The sequence below is a fragment of the Mustela lutreola genome, chromosome 5 (genome assembly GCF_030435805.1).
Source record: "Mustela lutreola isolate mMusLut2 chromosome 5, mMusLut2.pri, whole genome shotgun sequence".
Classification (NCBI taxonomy): domain Eukaryota; kingdom Metazoa; phylum Chordata; class Mammalia; order Carnivora; family Mustelidae; genus Mustela; species Mustela lutreola.
In genome coordinates, this window is record NC_081294.1 from 94,953,263 (window position 1) to 94,973,200 (window position 19,938).

The following is a 19,938-nucleotide window of genomic DNA, read 5'->3' on the forward strand; positions in this document are numbered from 1 at the left end:
TAAAAGCCTCTTTCCAAAGGGGAAGGATAACATAAAGGGGGCACAATAATGTAAAATGGAAAGGCTTATTTTATAGCTTTATTAAATCACTGTGATAAGTAATTATTGGGCTGTGGATATACTTGGTATTGGAAATGTTTTAAAATTGTATTGATAACCAGTGATAATTGCAGTACAGCATGGGTTTTGTTTTACACTAAAAACTAAATGGTTGTTTGTTTATTTGTTTGTTTTTTTAAGATCCTTACAAGTTTCAAATCAGTGCCTAGAAGTTTTTTTTATGTATATATAATCTTGCTTTTGTAATCTACACATTGGTACTTTATAGAAAAAATGATGAGTACTTATTCAGAAGAATTGCTGGATATGTATTTGCTTTAGGATTATTGAAAATTAAACATTTGTTTTCTTTCCCTAGTCCAAACCCCTGATACCTCTTCAAAAAGAGACTGATTCAGAGACCCAGAAAATGGTGCTTACTAACTACATGTTCCCTCAGCAGCCGAGGACTGAGGATGGTAGGAACTTAAAAATTTCTTTATTTTTAAAAATTATAATATTAACAAATCACAGCATAGATGTGAAGTGAATTTTAAGTCTCATAGACTCTTAATAGATTGAAGGGAATTTGGAGAATTAGTCGATAAATTTCTGAAAATGAGAAAATAATTCAGTATCTCAGGATTGTAGATAGTTGAACTTAGAGGTACATGTAGACCATATGCTTCCTTAAGTGATTCCTTGAAATTAAACAGTCAACTTCATCTATAATAGGACTCTCTGTTCTTTAGCTAAATGTTAGGAATACATGTCAGGTGTCATGTAATGATGAATATTGAACCAGGAAATATTTTGTTCACTTCTTTTGTTGTAGACTAAATACCACCCTTGGATCTGTATACCAGATAAGGATATTTGTAGAAGTCTGAGTAAAAGGTTATTTCTAAGTTCTTACGTTTTGCCTAGAAAGGGGAATATATAGGCTTTACTGTTGACCACACATGTTTTTGAACAGTTTTGGTATGAAAGCCTTTTAGACTAAGGAGCAAATTGTTTTTAATACATATTGTTATATGTCTGTGTGAGATGTATGTTTAATGTTACACCTAAAAATAGAATTGTTATGTGTATATTTTTCTGAAACCAGTGACAATCTTCATGGCCCAAAGTTATTTATAAATTAACTCTTAATAAATTAAAACACTGCAGGGGCGCCTGGGTAGCTCAGTGGGTTAAGCAGCTGCCTTCGGCTCGGGTCATGATTTCAGGGTCCTGGGATCGAGTTCCGCGTCAGGCTCTCTGCTCACCGGGGAGCCTGCTTCCCTCTCTCTCTCTCTGCCTGCCTCTCCATCTACTTGTGATTTCTCTCTGTCAAATAAATAAATAAAATCTTTTTAAAAATAAATAAATAAAAACACTGCAGAAAATATATTCTTGAGTTTCAGTTTCCTTATCCTGGAATACTGATAATAGTATCTGTTTTGCAGGGTTTCTGTACAGATGAGAACCACTGGGTGTAAAGTACTTAGCAAAATGACAGAATCATATTAGCTGTTACTATTCTTAGATTGTTTTGGCAGGCTTAGCAAACAGTTTTGAAATACTTACTGAGATTATAGACTAAATTCATTTAACTTTGTTCCATTATTGGTGATAAATAAAGAACTCTTTTATCTGTGCTAATTATTTCTTATTCTTTGCAAGGAGAAATAAAAAACTTGCTTTGATAAGTTATCATTTCTTGGGAATTATTTAATGAGGTTGATTTGGGTGAAGCAAAACTGTTTAGCTTTTGAATTAAATTAAAAGTTAAGACTTTTGAGAAATCAGATGTGAATAGCCTCTTTCATTGAGGATCTATAATTAATGCTTAGAGAATAGGTTTGTAAGCATAATTCCTTTTTCATGTATTTAAACCCCAGTTTCCATATTTAACAGTATAATTTGGAAACATATTCATAACAAAATGTAGTATACTTCATTTTAGGTAGTGTTGAAGTATTGTTTAATAATGCAAGTACTGTATATATACGCATTAGAAGTTAAGAAGTCGGGGGCACCTGGCTGGCTTATTCGGTAGAATTTGTGACTGTTGATCTCAGGGTCATGAATTCAAGACCCTTGTTGGGTGTAGAAATTACCAAGGGCAAAAAAAAAAAAAAAACAACAACAAAAGAAATTAGGAAGTTCAAAGTGGATCTACCAACTCTGGCTTATGCCCCTGTTTGTGCATTGTGGGGAATTATAATGAATGTTTGGATACATCAATAGGTGTTTTTTTCTTTGTTTGCCATAGGCACTGGGACTTATGTCTCTATTTTCTGCTTCATCTCTGAAGGTGATTTCTAATAGAATTACAATCAGCTACATAATATATTCCAATAGTTCTTCTTTGATGTGGGAAGATAGAATGGTAATAGTTAAAATATTTATGAGGAAAGAGAATTAATTTTTAGTGTAGAGAAGAGACTTTAATGTCCTGTTGCATGGGTTAGCAAGTTATTTAAGCAAAGAACCATTTAGTAAATATTATAGGTTTCATAGACTATATTTTTCTATTCTACCTGCTTGATGCTGTCTGTTTCATGCAAAAACAGTCGCAGACAATATGTAAACAAATGAGCTAAGGTGTGTTCTAATAAAATTTTATTTGTGGGTAGAGAAATTTAGATTTCATGTAATTTTCATGTGTCATGAAATAATTTTTTGGGTTTTGGGATTTTGCTGCAACATTTAAAAATTTTAAAATTGTCTGGAGGTTGTAAGCTATACAAAAGCAGAAAGTGGGCCAGATTTAATAGCTTTTGTCCCTGTCCTAAAGGCATATTGGGAAAATTTGTTCTTATTCTCATTTTGCTGCATTTATTTCAGAAAAAATAAAAATTGGTAATTATTAGAAATCCGATACGGGGACACCTGGGTGGCTCAGTCGATTAAGTGTCTGCCTTCCCCTCTGGTCATGATCCCAGAGTCCTGGGATCAAGGCCCTCATTAGGCTCCTTGCTCAGCTGGGAGCCTGCTTATCCCTCTGCCTGCCTCTATCCCTCCCTGTGCATGCTCTTCCTCTCTCCTCTCTCTCTCTGACAAATAAATAAATAAAATCTTAAAAAGAAAAAAAAAGAAATCCAATACAGATATCATTTTGAAAGAAGATTCTCAGACAAAATTACTCTGTACTTTGTGATAGAACCAAAGTCTCCAAAGGACTTATTTAATCTTTGATAATTTTATTATATTAATGCGTTACTACTGTTTGGTCTACCTGCTTTTGTTACTGCCATATAGAGACTTCAGAATGTTATTTTCCTTTCATTTTAACTAACACTAAAATAACCAAACATGATTCCAGCAATGACTAGAACTAGCCAAAGGCATATGTATTTTTTTATTTGAGTAATGAACTAAACTGTTGTGGGTTTTTTGGGTTTTTTTTTTTGTTTGTTTTTAAAATTTTATTTATTTATTTGAGAGAGAAAGTGAGTGAGCACGAGCAGGATGAAGGGCAGAGGGAGAAGCTGAGCAGGGAGCCCAGTGTGGGACTCGATCCCTGGACTCCGGATCGTGACGGAGCCAAAGGCAGATGCTTAACTGACTGAGCCACCCAGGCATCCCTGAACTAAACTGTTAAATATACATCTGTGAGAGACCATTGAAGGCCCTTCTCGGAAACAATCAGATAAATATATTCCGTCATAATACTTTTTGTTCCAATAAGTGATTGGCACACTGTGGCCCATGGGCCATATCTAGCCTATTACCTGTTTTTGTGTGGCCCACAAGCTAAGAATAGTTTTTTACAGGTGAATATTTACATCAGTTTGATGATAGTCAATACCAGTTAAGAAATATGTTACTCTAACAGTGAGAACTTTAGTCTTCTCATTTACTATATAACAAAATTTATAAGTTTAGTATATTTTAAATTTGTCAGTAATATTTGGAAATTTGATTTCTCTCATAAGTACCTCCTGTAATATCCTTGATTTTGTCTCTTGGTTCACAAAGCTTAACATATTTATTATCTAACCATTTACAGAAAAAGTTTGGTGACTCCTGCTCAGAACTGTTCTACTCATGGGTATACTCATTCCTTGATCTCTCTTACTGTCTTCTCTTTTCATGATTCAGATTTACCTGGCCTCCTATCATTTCTGTCATTTTGATTTATTCCATTTGTTTGTAAAACAGGTCGTAGTTCAGGTAAGAAATGTATTTGTGATACAAAGAGTAGAAATAGCAAAATCTTGGCCTTCAAATTTTTGGTATGAGAGATGTATTTTAGAGTAGAAGAGTTTTAAAAGGAAAAGTCTGAGATACATTTATAGTATGCTGAGTCCTTGGGGTGCCTGGCTGGCTCAGTCAGAAGAGCATGTGACTCTTGATCTCAGGGTCATGAGTTTGAGCCCCACCTTGGATGTAGAGATTACTTAAATAAATAAAACTTAGAAAAAATAATATTCTGAGTCCTCTTAGAGTTTACATGTTTCTCAAAGTATTTCACTATCGGTATTATTACAAAGAAAACACTGTAACATACTGCAGTTAATAATACTGAATCAGAAAGTATACTGACATGGCCAGGTGGGTGAATTCTTTTTCAAATGCAAGAAAAACTTTTTCCTTCATCATAGTACCTCCAAGTAATAAGTCAGAAAATACAATGTTCTTGGCTTAGAGTTTTATACAGTTTAAGGAGAATAGATACTTGGTTCACATTTAATTCATTCCATTTTTATTTAGCACCAATATGCCAAGCAGTGGGTTAGATCTAAGTATTTAATGATAAAAATCCTTGCTTCAAGACGGTCATGTTCTATGGTGCCTGGCTGGCTAACTCAGTAGAGCATGACTCTTGACCTCAGGGTAGTGAATTCAAGGCCTACATTGGGTGTAGAGATTAATTAAAATCTTTAAAAATAAAAAAAAAAAAGCCTCACCTTCTAAAGGTGAATAATGATGGATAAGTTTGAAATAGAAAGCATGGTATTGGTATTGGGGCCTATTAGAGGAATCAGTGTTAAATGGGAAACAGCATCCATGTAACAATTTGTATCTGGGGAAAACTGGTTGTTGCAGGGGTCAGGGAATTTTCAGTCTGAGTGTTTTGATGGCATTTCTTTATTCATTGAAGTCAAAGAGAAAACTTCCTCTAGAGGTCGGGGGTAGGGACCTTGAAGACAGTGATTTGTAGTAGGAGGAAAGACCGACTGGAAATAAATGGGATTCCTGGGCAGCACTGAAGATGGAGCAAAGATAAAGGAATACCATACATTTGTAAAGGTTCTAAACAACAGGGTGATGTCACTTTTCTCTGATAGAAGTGAGCGGTCCAGATCAAAGAAGTTAGGTGGTTGAAGTAGCACATCCGTGGGTTTTGTTGGAAAGGTATAAACTGAGAAAGGGGCAAGAAATTTGAAAGTGGTTAAAATAATGTATCATTAAACCAAAGCTGAATAGAAAAGAAAGTAAAACCTACAGTGGATTTACAGGAAGAGTAAGAAATGAGAATAAGGAACTCAAAGTGTACCAGCAATAATAAGGAAGGGAATGCTTTGAAAGAATGAGTGTTGTAGTGGTCAAGAAGAAGGAAAGTTTTACAGAAGCTTACATCTTGAATGTGACCAGGATTATGAATCACATTGGTGAAATATAGATGGACATTGAAATTCAGAAGATTGAGGCCTGTGAAATTGTAGTGGTGTAGAGGGGATTAATCACACATTGTTACCGTTCTTGATATTGGCAAGTTTTAGGTAGAGAGAAAGGCTATTAGGCAAATACTAGAGTCTCCAGTGAATCTGCCGGGGTTATCAGGTCTAGTGGCATCTAAAATGCAGAGAAAGTAGTAGTATTACTTGATGTCCTGAATCTCAAAAGATGTGAGGTTTACACTAAAGCATAGAAAGTATAGGCGATCAGAAGTTGACAAGAATGAGGGTCATGGTAAAAGTTACTTCCCTTGGAGTTCTGAAAAAATTCTGGTATAAGATTGCTTTGGCTTGATATAAAAACTCTTAAGAGATTTCTCAGCTAGTCTGGTGATTGAAATTGTTGCTTAAGATGGGAGGGGAATTTTTTGAACCATGGAAATAGGCTTTGTTGCAAACTGCTTGGCTCTGCTTGCCTTTCCAAGTATACCACAAAAGTCAATAGGGATTCCTAGGAATTTGAACTACCTTCCGCAAATTTAAAAAAAACAAACTTTATAATTCATTAACTATTAATGCCACAAAGTTATTTTTTAAAAAATTTTTCTTGAGCCAAGTATTGAAAACAAGAAAAGCTGAAGGTAAAAACTCAATTCTTCTTGTTCAGATTTGGTTTTGTGATGTTCTTTGTTTGGATATGATATTACAGAATGGTAAGAATCCCACAATAAAGACTAAAAATTAATGATAATGATGCTACTTTTGGCTAAACATTCAAACTGACCACATATGGGTATTCTAGGAATTTTTTTTTTCCAACTAATTTTGGGTGCTTTTACTCCCTTTTGTTTTGAGTGAGTGGAGTCATTTTTTTTTAGAGGACAGAAAACAGTTGTGATTTTATCTTGTATTGCACAAACTTCTGTGTGGTGAGGTATAATAGTCAAGTGGACTAATTGTTAAGCCTTAGATTATTTTACTTGCCTAAAAAGCAAAAAAAAATATAATAGTTGTTGACTCTTTACCTTCAATATTATATTGCATAGCAGGATATGTAGTGTTGCATTTATGTTTGATTTTCAATTTTCCTTACATTTTAATATAAAAAATCACTTTATTAGCACTTTATTTGCTTAGTAAATTATTAGCACTTTATTTGCTTAGTAAAGCTGTATATAAAGTATAATGTATAATGCAAAGATTTAATAGCAAGGCATCAGGGTAATCTTTTTTTTAACCAAAGTAACTTACTTTGTCTTTATCTCCTCATCCCCCTTATATGATGAACAATATCAGAATAGGGACGATTATTCTGAAATAATTTATGTATTGCCGTGTCATATGTGTGCTGCTGAAGGAGGCACAATTACCATGCTGCTTTTTGTAGGGAACTGCACAAAATCACATACCTACTTAGAGTTGTAATTGTTAGATTCTTTTCAGGAACCCTTCTGGTAATAGGACAAATTCACTTAAGGGAAGAAAAGATATATTATTAATACTTTTAAAGAGATATTACAGTTACAGGAGCATTGAATGCTGTTGGCATTGATCAGTCTTGACTTACCTTAATGTTTATAACTCAAAATTATGAGCAAGTAATGGTTTTCCATAATTACAGCAAAATATAGTATATTTTTGTTTGTTGTTTGTTTTTCTTTAGTTATGTTCATATCAGATAATGAAAGTTTTAATCCTTCACTGTGGGAGGAACAGAGGAAACAGCGGGCTCAAGTAGCATTTGATTGTGATGAAGACAAAGATGAAAGGGAGGCACCTCCCAGGGTGAGTCCTGTTTTCCCCTCAGGTTTTAAACAGATCCACTGATACTTAATTGGTGCTATTTACCTTACTGTACTATTTCAGAGATACAAAGGAATATTGGTTTCATTCCTTGCCCTCAAGGCACTTGAAGTTTTATTGATCCCACTGTGTCCTGTGAAAGAATTTAAAAACAGTATAAAACTATGTGATTTTAAGCCAAATTTCATAATATAAAAATAAGAGAAAAACACGTGATTGCTTTCCCTCTTCCTGTTTTTTAATGATTTATTATTTAGATTCTAGGGATCAAGAACTCTGTTATGAACATGTTTTTCTTTATGGGTTTGAGAATCTGTGTTGCAGTGACAGAAGTAGTAAATAAATCATTTCCAAATTACTTGTGGATATAATTATTTTGCCCTTATATAAACTAGCTGAATCCCAGAAAAATGGCAATTAGACTGACTTTGGAAGTATTTGGTTCCTGGCATATAAGACAGTATATAAATGTAGGAATTTTATATGTGTCTGGAAAAATATCTATCTGGAAAACATACCTGTTTCAAAGCCAAGTGATAGTGTTGGCAATATCCACACCATAAATCTTAAGATGGAAGACATACTAGTCTGCTTTTAAAAAAAGTTTTCAGGGGCGCCTGGGTGGCTCAGTGGGTTAAGGCCTCTGCCTTTGGCTCAGGTCATGGTCCCAGGGTCCTGGGATTGAGTCCCACATCAGGCTCTCTGCTTAGCAGGGAGCCTGCTTCCTCCTCTCTCTCTGCCTATCTCCTCTGCCTACTTGCAATCTCTGTCTGTCAAATAAATAAATAAAAATCTTTAAAAAAAAAGTTTTCAAAGTATTAGTTAAATCTGTAACTGTGAAGTCTTTCACTATTGATAAAACCATACTTCTGTCTAAAATGCTTTCAGGGGGTGCCTAGGTGCCCTCAGTTAGTTAAGCGGCTGACTTGGACTTAGGTCATGATCCCGGAGTCCCAGGATCAAGTCCCGCATCAGACTCCCTGCTCGGCAGGGAGGCTGCTTCTTCCCCTGACGCTCCCCCTTCTCATTCTCTCTCTTTCTTTCTCTCTCTGTGTACCTCTCTCTCTGTCTCTGTCTCTCTCTCTCTAAAATAAATAAAATCTTAAATAAAATAAAATGATCTTAGTGGCCTATCATCTGTGTTTAAAGTTACCCTCAGGAGCCAGATAACCAGTGCAATTAAAGTGGGTTATAGTTAAATTTTGAGGTTGATTTTAGAAATATTTATCCATATTTCAAATTTTACTTATTTTATTTCTCTAGGAGGGAAATTTGAAGAGATATCCAACACCATACCCAGATGAGCTTAAGAATATGGTCAAAACTGTTCAAACCATTGTACATAGACTAAAAGATGAAGAGACCTGTGAAGATTCTGGAAAAGAACTGAAACCACATGAAGATCAGCAAGTTGTAAATAATGATGTGGGTGTGAAGGTTAGAAAACTCAATTTAAAAGAATTGACTAAAACTTATTTCAAGCTTTTTAAAACTTTGAAAGAATAATCGATACAATGGTCCTTTTTGTATACACGATAATGTCCTCCCAAATTTAGGGTGTTGTTCTCACCACCTGAAGTGAAAGCTAGAATAATCGGCAGACTCTCTGATTGCTATTATTACACTTCAATATGGTTACAGATTTTCCATGTGGGCAGGATAACGTCATCATAGGTTTTAAAAAAATAAGGAATGTCAGAAAATTTGTTGTTACAGAAATACTTTTTTTCCCGTGTTAACATTGATCCACTCTACCCAATTCTAATTTTAAATGTAATTGCTATGACAGACTATTTCCTTGGGATGTTTCAGAAATGTACAACAATCCTTAAAGTGTGTGTTCCTTTCATGGAATTTGTTCCCCCACATTATATTACAGAAACAGTTTTCTTATGTTGCTAAAGTTACCATATATTCCACAATCAGCAGAAAACAGTCTAACCAGCCTGAGTTTGAGACTGCTGAGCTAAGTGACTCATTCATGAATGCCAGCTTTGCAGCCTAAGAGGTGAAATGTAGCCTCAGCTAAATTATAAAGTTTAATGTGGTTCATGAACCTTTGGGGGCCACCTGCTCCCCAAATGAGCGTATATGGCCAAAATAAATACATACTATATACACATACATACACACACACTGTATATATATATTTAGTAATCTCTGCACCTAATGTGGGGCTTGAACCCATGATCCTGATATTAGGACTCACAGAGTCTTCCTGTGGAACCAAACAGGCACCCTACTTTTAAATTCTAATCTGAACTATAGTACAAAAATAGATACAGAGCTTTAAGGAATATGGATTCTTTGTTTTCTTTGACGTAGACTTCAGAAAGTACCACTCCAGTAAGAATCAAAGCTGATGAAAGAGAAAAGTATATGATAGGAAACTCTTTACAGAAGACCAGTGAATCTGAAGCTGAGATTAGTCCTGGGAGTCTACCAGTGACTACAAATATGAAAGCCTCTGAAAACTTGAAGCATATTGTTAATCACGACGATGTTTTTGAGGTACTGCATTGTGTTTATTCTCTGGAACAGTTGTAACAACTTTTAAGAATTTAGCATTTCATTATTCCTAACTAAAGATAAAAAAATGTTAATCAAAAGCAGAAAATACACTACCTCATTTGAGAAATTTCATGGTATTTGTTATAGTATTACTCATTTATCACTTCAAACTTAAAATTTTATAACCTGTATTGCATTCACGTTTGCTATGTAAATTATATTGTGGTAGTTCTATTCTAATTCTTTAATATACATCATCTCAATTGTTTATTGAAAAGATTGCCATAAGTATAGTTCAGTTATTTCACTTATTTAAGCATTTATCATTGATTGTGAAATATTTTTTTTCTTTGAATGTCTAACACTTTTTTAAAGTTACAGTTTTAGTTAGGATACAGTGTTCTATTAGTTTCAGATATATAATATAGTGATTTAACAATTCTGTACATTACTCAGTACTCCTCAAGAGCACTCTTAAATCCCATCACATATTTCACCCATCCTCCACCTTCCTCCCATCTGGTAACTTTGTTCTCTATAGTTCAGAGTCTGATTCTTAGTTTGTCTCTTTCTTTCTTTGTTCGTTTGTTTTGTTTCTTGAATTCCAAATACAAATGAAATCATTAAGTATTTGTCCTTTCCTGACTGACTTTTTCCATTTAGCATTATACTCTCTAGAGCCATCCATGTTGCTCCAAATGGCAAGATTTCATTGTTTTTTGATAGCTGTATAATATTCCAGTATACCTATCTGTCCATCGATAGCAACATAGATAGATACACACACACACACATTCCATATCTTCTTTATGCATTCCTTATCGATGGACACTGCTTCCATATTTTGACTATTGTAATTGATTCTGTCATAAACATCAGGGTGCATATATCAAAATAGTGTTTTCATATTCTTTGGGTAAATACCCAGTAGTAGAATTACTGGATCATATGGTAATTCTTTTTTTTTTTTTTTTTCTTTTTTTGAGGAACCTCCACACTTTTTTCCACAGTGACTGTACCAGTTTGCATTCCCAACACAAGTGCAGGATGGTTCCTTTTCTCCATATCCTCACCAATACTGTTGTTTCTTATTTTTTATTTTAGCCATTCTAACAGTTGTGAGGTAATACTTCATTGTGATTTTTGATTTGCATTGCCTTGATAATGAGTGATGTTGAGATCCTTTTCATGTGTCTGTTGGCCCTCTCTGTGTCGTCTTTGGAGAAATGTCTGTTCATGTTTTCTGCCCATTTTTTAATTTAGATTATTTTTTTGGTATTGAGTTTTACAAGTTTTTTATATATTTTGGATACTAACCCTTTATCAGATGTCTCATTTGCAAGTATCTGCTCCCATTCAATAAGTTGTCTTTTAGTTTTATTAATTGGTTCCTTTGCTGTGGAGAAGTTTTATTTTGATGTAGTCTCAATGGTTTTTTTTTGCTTTTGTTTCCCTTGCCTTTGGACACACATCTAGAAAAATGTTCTGGGTCACCTGGCTGGCTCAGTCAGAAGAGCGTGCAAGTTGTGATCTCAAGTTTTTGAGTTTGAGCCCCACAGTGGGTGGAGAGAGTATGTAAAGACAAAATCTTGAAAAAAGAGAAAGAAAAATGTTCCTGTGGCCAGTGTCAGAGAAATTACTGCCTGTGCTGTCTTCTAGGATTTTTATATTTCAGGTCCCACATTTAGGTTCTCAATCCATTTTGAGTTTATTTTTGTGTATGGTTTTAGAAGGTGGTCCAGTTTCATTGTTTTGCATGTTGCTCTCCAGTTTTCCTACCACCATTTGTTGAAAAAACATTCTTTTTCCCACTGGATATTCTTTCCTGCTTTGTTGAGGATGAATTGACCCAGATGATCATGGATTTATTTCTGGATTCTATTCTATTCCACTTCTCAATGTTTCTGGTTTTGTGCCAATACTATACTGTTTTTGATTACTATACCTTTGGGTAGTATATCTTGAAATCTTTGCTTTTACTACCTCCAGTTTTGTTCTTACTTTGTTTTAAGTAGGATACATGCCTAAAGTGGGGCTTGAGCTTATGTCCCTCAGATCAAGTTGCATGCTTTACCAGCTGAGCCAACCAAACACCCCCCCATTCTTCTTTTTCAAGATTGTTTTGACTATTTCAGGTCTTTGGGGTTCCATACAAATTTTAGGGTTATTTGTTCTAGTTCTATGGAAATTGCTGTTGGTAATTCAATATGATTACATTAAATCTGTACATTGATTTTGGGTAGTATGGCCTTTTTAACAATATTTGTTCTTCCATTCAGTGCACATGGGGTGTCTTTCCATTTGTTTGTGTCATCTTCAGTTTCTTCTCTCAGTGTTTTAGTTTTTAGAGTTAACCTCCTTGGTTAAGTTTATATCTAAATTTTTATTTTTAAGATTTATTTTTATTTTTATTTATTTGACACAGAGACATCACAGATAGGCAGAGAGGCAGGCAGACAGAGAGGGGTAAGCAGGCTCCCCGCTGAGCAGAGAGCCCAATGTGGTGCTCCATCCTAGGATCCTGAAACCAGGACCCAAGCCAAAGGCAGAGGCTTAACCCTCTGAGCCACCCAGGCACCCCCCCCAGACCCCCAGATACTATTTTTGATGCAGTTGTAAATGGGATTGTTTTCTTAGTTTCTCTTTCTGCTACTTTGTTTTTAGTGTATAGAAATGCAATGAATTTCTGTATATTGATTTTTGTATCCTGTGACTTTCTGTATTCATTTAGTAATTTAGTAATTTTTAGTAATTTTTTGGTGGAGTCTGAGACTTTCTTTTAAGAGTTTCTTCTAGTGGATCAATAAAAGCTGTAACTTTTTTTTTTTAAACAGGTTTTTTGAGGTATAGATCACATGCTATGTAATTCACCCATTTAAATAAAGGTTGTACCCTTTATTCAGTGGCTACTGATACACTAAAAGTTGTTCAGCCTTCACTGCAGTGAACTTTTTGTTACTTTTCGAACATTTTTATTACCCAGAAAAGAAAGCCAGTACTTCTTAGCCATCTCCCCACAACCTCTCCATCCCCTTGAGCCCTAGCGTCTTATGTACTAATTATTTGCCTCTATAGATTTGACCATTGATACATACTCCATGGTATCAATAATGATGGACATTTTGGTTATTTCCACATTTTGACTATAGTGTGTAATGCCACTGTGAATGCTTGCATACAAGTTTTTGTGTCAGTAAATATTTTCTTTTTTTTTCTTGGATATATACCTAAGAGTAAAACTTTTGAATCATATAGTGACTCTGTTTACTTGTTTGAGAAAATGCCAGAGTTTTCCAGAAGTAGCTGCACTTTTTTTTTCTTTTTTTTGCATTCCTCTCATACACTGCTGGAGATAATGTAAAATGATAAAGCTCTAACTTTGCAAAATGAAATTCTGATGTGTTTTTTATTTATAGCTATATTGCCCATTATGTATCCACTAGTTGTAAGTGGTTATTTAAATTAAGTAAATAAAGGTAAGAGCTCTGTTTCTTAGTTTTACTAGTCTACATTACAGGTGATCGGTAGCTATGTCTAGCTAGTTAGTGGTTACCATCTTGAACTGCACAGACCAGTCATTTCTATCATTATAGAAAGTTCTTTTGCAGAGCACTGGTATATAGAAAAGGTGATATTGTGGGTTCATAGCAGCATCTTTATTCCTGAAAAATTTAAATGCATTCAAAGCATATCATCTGTCTTCAAGATTATCCATTAAGCTAGTATTCACTTACTAGAAAGAAGCCTCATGGCTTGTGAATGTATTTTAAATGGATCACATTATTCCATATACTTATCATATACATTGCACCTAATACAGCATAGTTTGTGAAAAGGTTATTGGGTTTGTCCCAGTGAATTTAATACTTTATTTTGTATGATTTCTATGCAAAAGGCACTGTGTTTGAACTATGGTGACAGAATAGATATATGGGTATATAGATACAGTCAAGGTTAGACGGTGCTGAGTGTATAAGAAAAATACTAAGTGATAAAAATATTAAGTGCTACATAAATTTAGAAAAAGAGGTATTTTCTGGCTAAGAACAACCATGGATGCTTTAGGGTGAAGGAGCCATTTAATTTGTACATTATAATATTTCATCTAGCAGAAATAGGAGAACTGAATAAAATATGGAAGGAATAATGATAGCAAAAGGGAGGTACCTGAGAAATGTAGAAAAGAACATGTTCCATCTACCTGAGTGTAGGTAGAATGGGGTTGGAGTGGTAGAATGAAACAAAATTAGTAGAGTAGTTTGGCTCCTGATGATGAGGCTCTGGAAAGCCATGCTAAAATGTTTGGATTTAGTGTTCTGTAGTCTTTGAGGAGCCACTGAAGGCCTTTTAGCAGAGCAGTACTTGTGGTAGAGCTACATATTAGGGTTATCTGGCAACAGCTACTGAATTTCCCCATTTCAGGGCTTTATTTATATAAATGACTTATTTATATAAATACTCTTTATTAGAATACTAGAAAATGTGGACTGAAACTTAGTTTTAAGAATGTAAGAGATTTAGTATGAAATATCCCTGACTATAAGGAGTGAAGAGGGAATAGTCACACAGCTGTGCTTGAATAGGATGATGCCATTAACTGAACTTGAATATTAAGAAAACAAGGAGCCTTTGAAGGATGAGGTTGTTTTTGAATATGTGGAATTTGAACACTTAACAGGACCATCCATTAAACATACTCAGTAGGTCGTTGGAAATGTGTCTCTTTAGCTCAGAAGAGAAATGAAAGCTAAATTATAAACTGAAGAATTATCTACATTAAACATAACTATTGAAGAAAATGCAGTCCAAAGGGAAGGAGTGGGGAAGGACAAAATAAGAGCTAACTGCAGGAACATTAGTTGACTTGAGCACAGGAGACAGAAAGGTGAGGAAATGTAGGAGGCCATAGCTCCCAGATGCCAGGTGTAGTATTGGAGGAAGTCTGCTCAGCAGTTGAAAGTACTGTCTGTATCAAAATTGGGACATACCATTTGCCCTTCCTTCTCCTGTTCTCTCATTCTTTGCGCATTAATTCTACCATTAGGTTCTGTTCATTCCTAAATTTCTGTCAGATTCCTTTTTTCTTTTTCAGCCATCACTGCCGTTGCCTAAAGATAATTTTTTTTTTTTTCCTTTAGGACTATTAGGATAACCAGGTCCCTTTCTGCTGCTCTCTATCTCTTCCCATGCATTTATTTTTTTTAAGATTTTTTATTTATGTATTTTATGTATATTATGTATTTGACACAGAGAGAGACAGTAGGAGGAGTGGGAGAGGGAGAAGTAGGCTTCCCCGCAGAGCAGGGAACCTGATGCAGGGCTTGATTCCAGGACCCTGGGATCATGACCTGAGCCGAAGGTAGACATTTACCAACTGAGCTACCACGCACCCCTTTCCATGCATTCTTAATATCAGAGTTACCGTTTTGAAAGATAACCTGATACGAACTCCTGGCTTGGCAACTTCCAGTAGTGACCAGCACGTACTTGATACTCAAGAGCATAACCTTTCCCTTTTCAGTCCAATCTAACTTTTCTGTCTCCTGGCAGTTATCTGAGCTCCAGCTACATGGAATTGACATACCTTCTCTTATTTCTATGCTTTCATTTGTGCAGAATGTCATTCCTCTCTTACCTCACCCCTCACTTCTCTTTCTTCGCTCTTTACTTTCTCTTCCTGTTCTACTAATTAGAAATGTCTTTCCATCGTAGTACAGTCATGAACGGGGTTTGGCAAACTATGACCTTTGGCCCATGTCTGGCCCACTGCCTGTCATTATATGGCTTGAAAGCTAAGAACAGCTTTTACATTATTTTTTTTAAAGAGTGTATTCATTTGTTTGAAAGACAGAGGTCACAAGTAGGCAGAGAGGCAGGCAGAGAGAGAGAGGAGGGAAGCAGGCTCCCCGCTGAGCAGAGAGCCCAATGTGGGGCTTGATCCCAGGACCCTGAGGATCATGACCTGAGCCGAAGGCAGAGGCTTAACCCACTGAGCCACCCAGGCGCCCCCAGCTTTTGCATTATTAAGTATTGAATAGGAATCAACAGAAGAAGACACTTTCATGACATGCGAAAAATCAGATGAAATTCAATTTTCCTGGCACATAGCCACAGGCATTTGTTTACATATTGTCTGTAGCTACTTGAGTGCCACAGTGGCAGAGTTGAATAGTTGAGAGACTTAAGGGCCTCGAAGTGTAACATATTTATGATCTGGCTTTTTTACTGAGATAGTTTTCTGACCCTGGTCCATATCTTTATTATGTCATCTATGAGTAACCACAAGTCTTAGTACTTTTAACAGAACAATGTTTAAGAGTTTTTATTTTCATCATATTATTTATTTATTTTCATCATTTGGAATAATAATTAAATCTGCAAAAGCTCTGTTTTTTATATATAGTATTTGCAATGTTAAAATATTTCTATAAATAGTTGTTCACCACCAGGTCCTTTTGTTCACTACGCCTTTCACTTAATCACTCAGTGGCAGATAATCTGGGACTTTCATCAAATATTAGAGAAAAATTCATGGAAAATAATAAAAAATTCTCTCTTCAAATTGGTCAGAAATTGCCATTAACTCATTTTCGTAAAAGAACTCCTCAGTCCTTCTGACTCCTTGCAACTTGATAATTTTGGAGGGAATAAATGTGAGAATTAGGAAGAGACTTTTGGTTGGAATACCTCTAAACTGAGTTTTTCAATGACAGAGATTGTGCTTTATTCATTTTTATTTCTCTAACACTTGGCAGAGTACCAGGCACATTATAATCATTAATATACTTGAATTAAAACCTATCATAAAGTATTATTCCATAGCCACTTTGACATATTTAATAATTGCCACAGTTTTATTGCCATATCTTGAAAAACTTAAATTATATACTAGTTTTAGTTGCTGTTACCATAAAAAGGTTTTTTCCATGTTCTAAGTATTCTTTTCTCTTTGAAGTTCTTATGACTTAATATATATTCTTTCAAAGAAACCAAAGTTTATTTAAATACTTTCTTCTTTCTTTAAATTAGGAATCTGAAGAACTTTCTTCTGATGAAGAGATGAAAATGGCAGAGATGCGACCACCATTAATTGAAAGCTCTATTAACCAGCCAAAAGTGGTAGCTCTTAGTAATAACAAAAAAGGTTAGATGTTGAAAGCACTAGGAATAGAAATGGGCTGAATTTATCAAATTTATAATTTTTTAAAATAAATTTCACTAAAAGTCATTATATTATTTAGAATACTTTTTTGAAACAATTTTTAAAATATGCCTTCCTAAAAGGTTTGTTCTTTATCCCTCTTGTTTTTTAAAGAAGACCCTTATTAGATATTTTCTCTTCCCTCATGCAAGGTTATGTATGAGGGCATGGGCTTTATAGACAGAAAAACCTCTGTTGTGATTCTGTTTTTGCTGCTTATTTGTTGGGTAACCCTTGAGCTGCTTAATTTTATGCATATGAACTTATCTAACTTGACATACATTGAGGCTAATGAAGTAGTTTGTGAGTATCAAATGTGCTAGATTATTCAGTGTACTCAGATCTAGCACAATACCTGATGTAGAATAGATGCGTGTTATTTTATCTGTCCTGGAACTCTTTTTAAACCATCCTCACACCCCAGCCATTTTTTTTCTTGTAATAGAATCTCTGACTCTTCTTAGACATGAAAGGGAACTTGAAGGATATCTATCCCTTCCTTTCACCCTTCCTCACTCCTCCCCCCAGTGCCTGAACGTGTCTGTATTATCTCTACCAAATATTCATCCAGTCTTTGCCTTTATGGCATTAATGAAACTTACGTCAAGGTGCCTCTAGATAGTTTGGTTTTCATAATAATAGTGATAGTGATATGTGTTTGAGTACTTACTAGTTCCTGCTTACTGTGCTATCTAACCGCACAAGGAAGTTGAAGAGGAAGAATAATATCTAGGAAAGAACTTATCTAGGAAAGAAAGGAATAATATCTGGGAAAGAAAGCCATCTTGCTTAACAGTATTTTAAAAATTAAGACTCCAGCGCCCAGATACCTTAAAGTTGAGTATAGAAAGCCCCATGTACTATTATTGCCAACTGTAAAGAAAATCCAGACTACTCAAACTGTGCCCCTAAGATATTTGGAGCAGAAAAAATATCTTTAATTCATATAATCTCCTTTGACTCTCTCTGTATATACTATTTCTGTGATGTGGGTAAAATTTCATTAAAAACAGTCTTCAGGGTTGTAAAGATATTAAATCATTTCGTTTTTTCATTTTGTTTTTAAGTAAGCTTTTTTCCCAGCCTGGAGCTTGAACTGAAGACCCTGAGATCAGGAGTTATATGCCCCACTGACTGAGCTAGCCAGGTGCCCCAAGTTACTATCTTTTTTATCATTACTTTTAAAAATATAATACTTTCTGATAGTACCTGCCTATAATGGCATATGAATATTGTCTATTTCTGATTATATAAAAAACAAAAGCCATCTCATATATTGATCATTTTTTTAATATATAATTCTTTGAAATGGTTTAAAAATAGCAGGAGAGAGCTCACCTGGTGAACTTTCTTGATTTCTTCGGTGTTTTTTTTAATTGACTGTATTGCCCATTTTTATTTTCAGAATAGATGAAAACAATTCCATACTTACATGAAATAATTTCTTCCCCAGGTTACAAATCTAGGCTGTGAACTCTACTGTTTATTCTTTGTTTTTATGTCTTTTTGAAGTTGTGAATGAGGGGGTACCTGGCTGGCCCAGTTAATAAAGTATGCAATTCTTGATCTTTAGGTTGTGAATTCAAGCCCCACGTTGGGTGTAGGTCCTACTGAATAAAATACTGTGAATGAGTGGAAGAGCCTTATTCACTAAAATTAATTGATGGCCTTAGAAAAACTTTGTATAATATAATCTTGTCAGTAGTTAAAACTGAATCAAATTCTGGATAATCTTAACATAGATTATATTTGTCAAAAACTTAAAGGTATCATGAGTTTTAAATTATTTAATCTTTGTGTATATTAGGACTGAATTTTCAGAAGTGCTTTTATTTATCTTCTAATCCATAGAATTCTTTATATATTGAACCAGGACAATATAAATGTCATTTGTCATTACTGCAAAGTATTAAACGCAAATCCTTAGTGACTTTATCAATAGCTTAAGTTTTTGTATTTCAGATGATACAAAGGATACAGATTCATTATCGGATGAAGTTACACACAATAGCAATCAGAATAACAGCAACTGTTCTTCTCCATCTCGGATGTCTGATTCAGTTTCTCTTAACACTGATAGTAGTCAAGATACCTCACTTTGCTCTCCAGTGAAACAAACTCATATTGGTATTAATTCCAAAATCAGGTCTGTGAACATCTTAATAGAATAATTTATTTATACAGGAGAGATAATAAGGCAAATAAATATATATGACTAAAACAAACCAGATTTCACAAATTAATATTAATAGAAGTAGTTCAGGTAGTATATGATTTCTTCCCCATTTTATCACTACTTATTTAGGTTTGCTACGTTTTCATTTGTAATAGTTTTTTTTTTTTTTAAAGATTTTATTTATTTATTTGACAGAGATCACAAGTAGGCAGAGAGGCAGGCAGAGAGAGAGAGAGGAGGAAGCAGGCTCTTTGCAGAGCAGACAGCCCGATGTGGGGCTAGATCCCAGGACCCTGGGATCATGACCTGAGCCGAAGGCAGAGGCTTTAACTCACTGAGCCACCCAGGCGCCCCCATTTGTAATACGTTTTTAAGTGGGAAAGAAAAAGAGCATCTGGCTACATCAGTTGGAATACCATGTGACTTTTGATTTTGAGGTTATAGATTCAAGCCTCACATGGGATATAGAGATTACTAAAAAAATAAACTTCTTTTTAAAAATGGGGAAGAAAGAATTTAAAATATTCTAATTCTCTTCATTAAAAAATTGGACACTGTAACAGTATTTTTAGATATTAAAACAAACATGTTTAGAGTAA

General features: G+C 34.7%; 1 protein-coding gene across 12 annotated transcripts in view; it reads left to right on the plus strand.

Annotated features, from left to right (window-relative positions):
• Positions 1 to 19,938, plus strand: part of ERBIN (erbb2 interacting protein) — a 126,747-nt gene that overhangs the window by 88,961 nt on the left and 17,848 nt on the right. For 10 of the 12 annotated variants that reach the window (XM_059175124.1, XM_059175126.1, XM_059175122.1 and 7 more), the window contains 6 exons: positions 419 to 518; positions 7,312 to 7,433; positions 8,715 to 8,888; positions 9,777 to 9,962; positions 16,992 to 17,106; positions 19,126 to 19,309. In XM_059175124.1, coding sequence (XP_059031107.1) covers positions 419 to 518; positions 7,312 to 7,433; positions 8,715 to 8,888; positions 9,777 to 9,962; positions 16,992 to 17,106; positions 19,126 to 19,309 — 881 coding nt within the window. The remainder of the gene's footprint in view (positions 1 to 418; positions 519 to 7,311; positions 7,434 to 8,714; positions 8,889 to 9,776; positions 9,963 to 16,991; positions 17,107 to 19,125; positions 19,310 to 19,938) is intronic. The other 2 variants (XM_059175123.1, XM_059175129.1) reach the window with 1 other exon arrangement.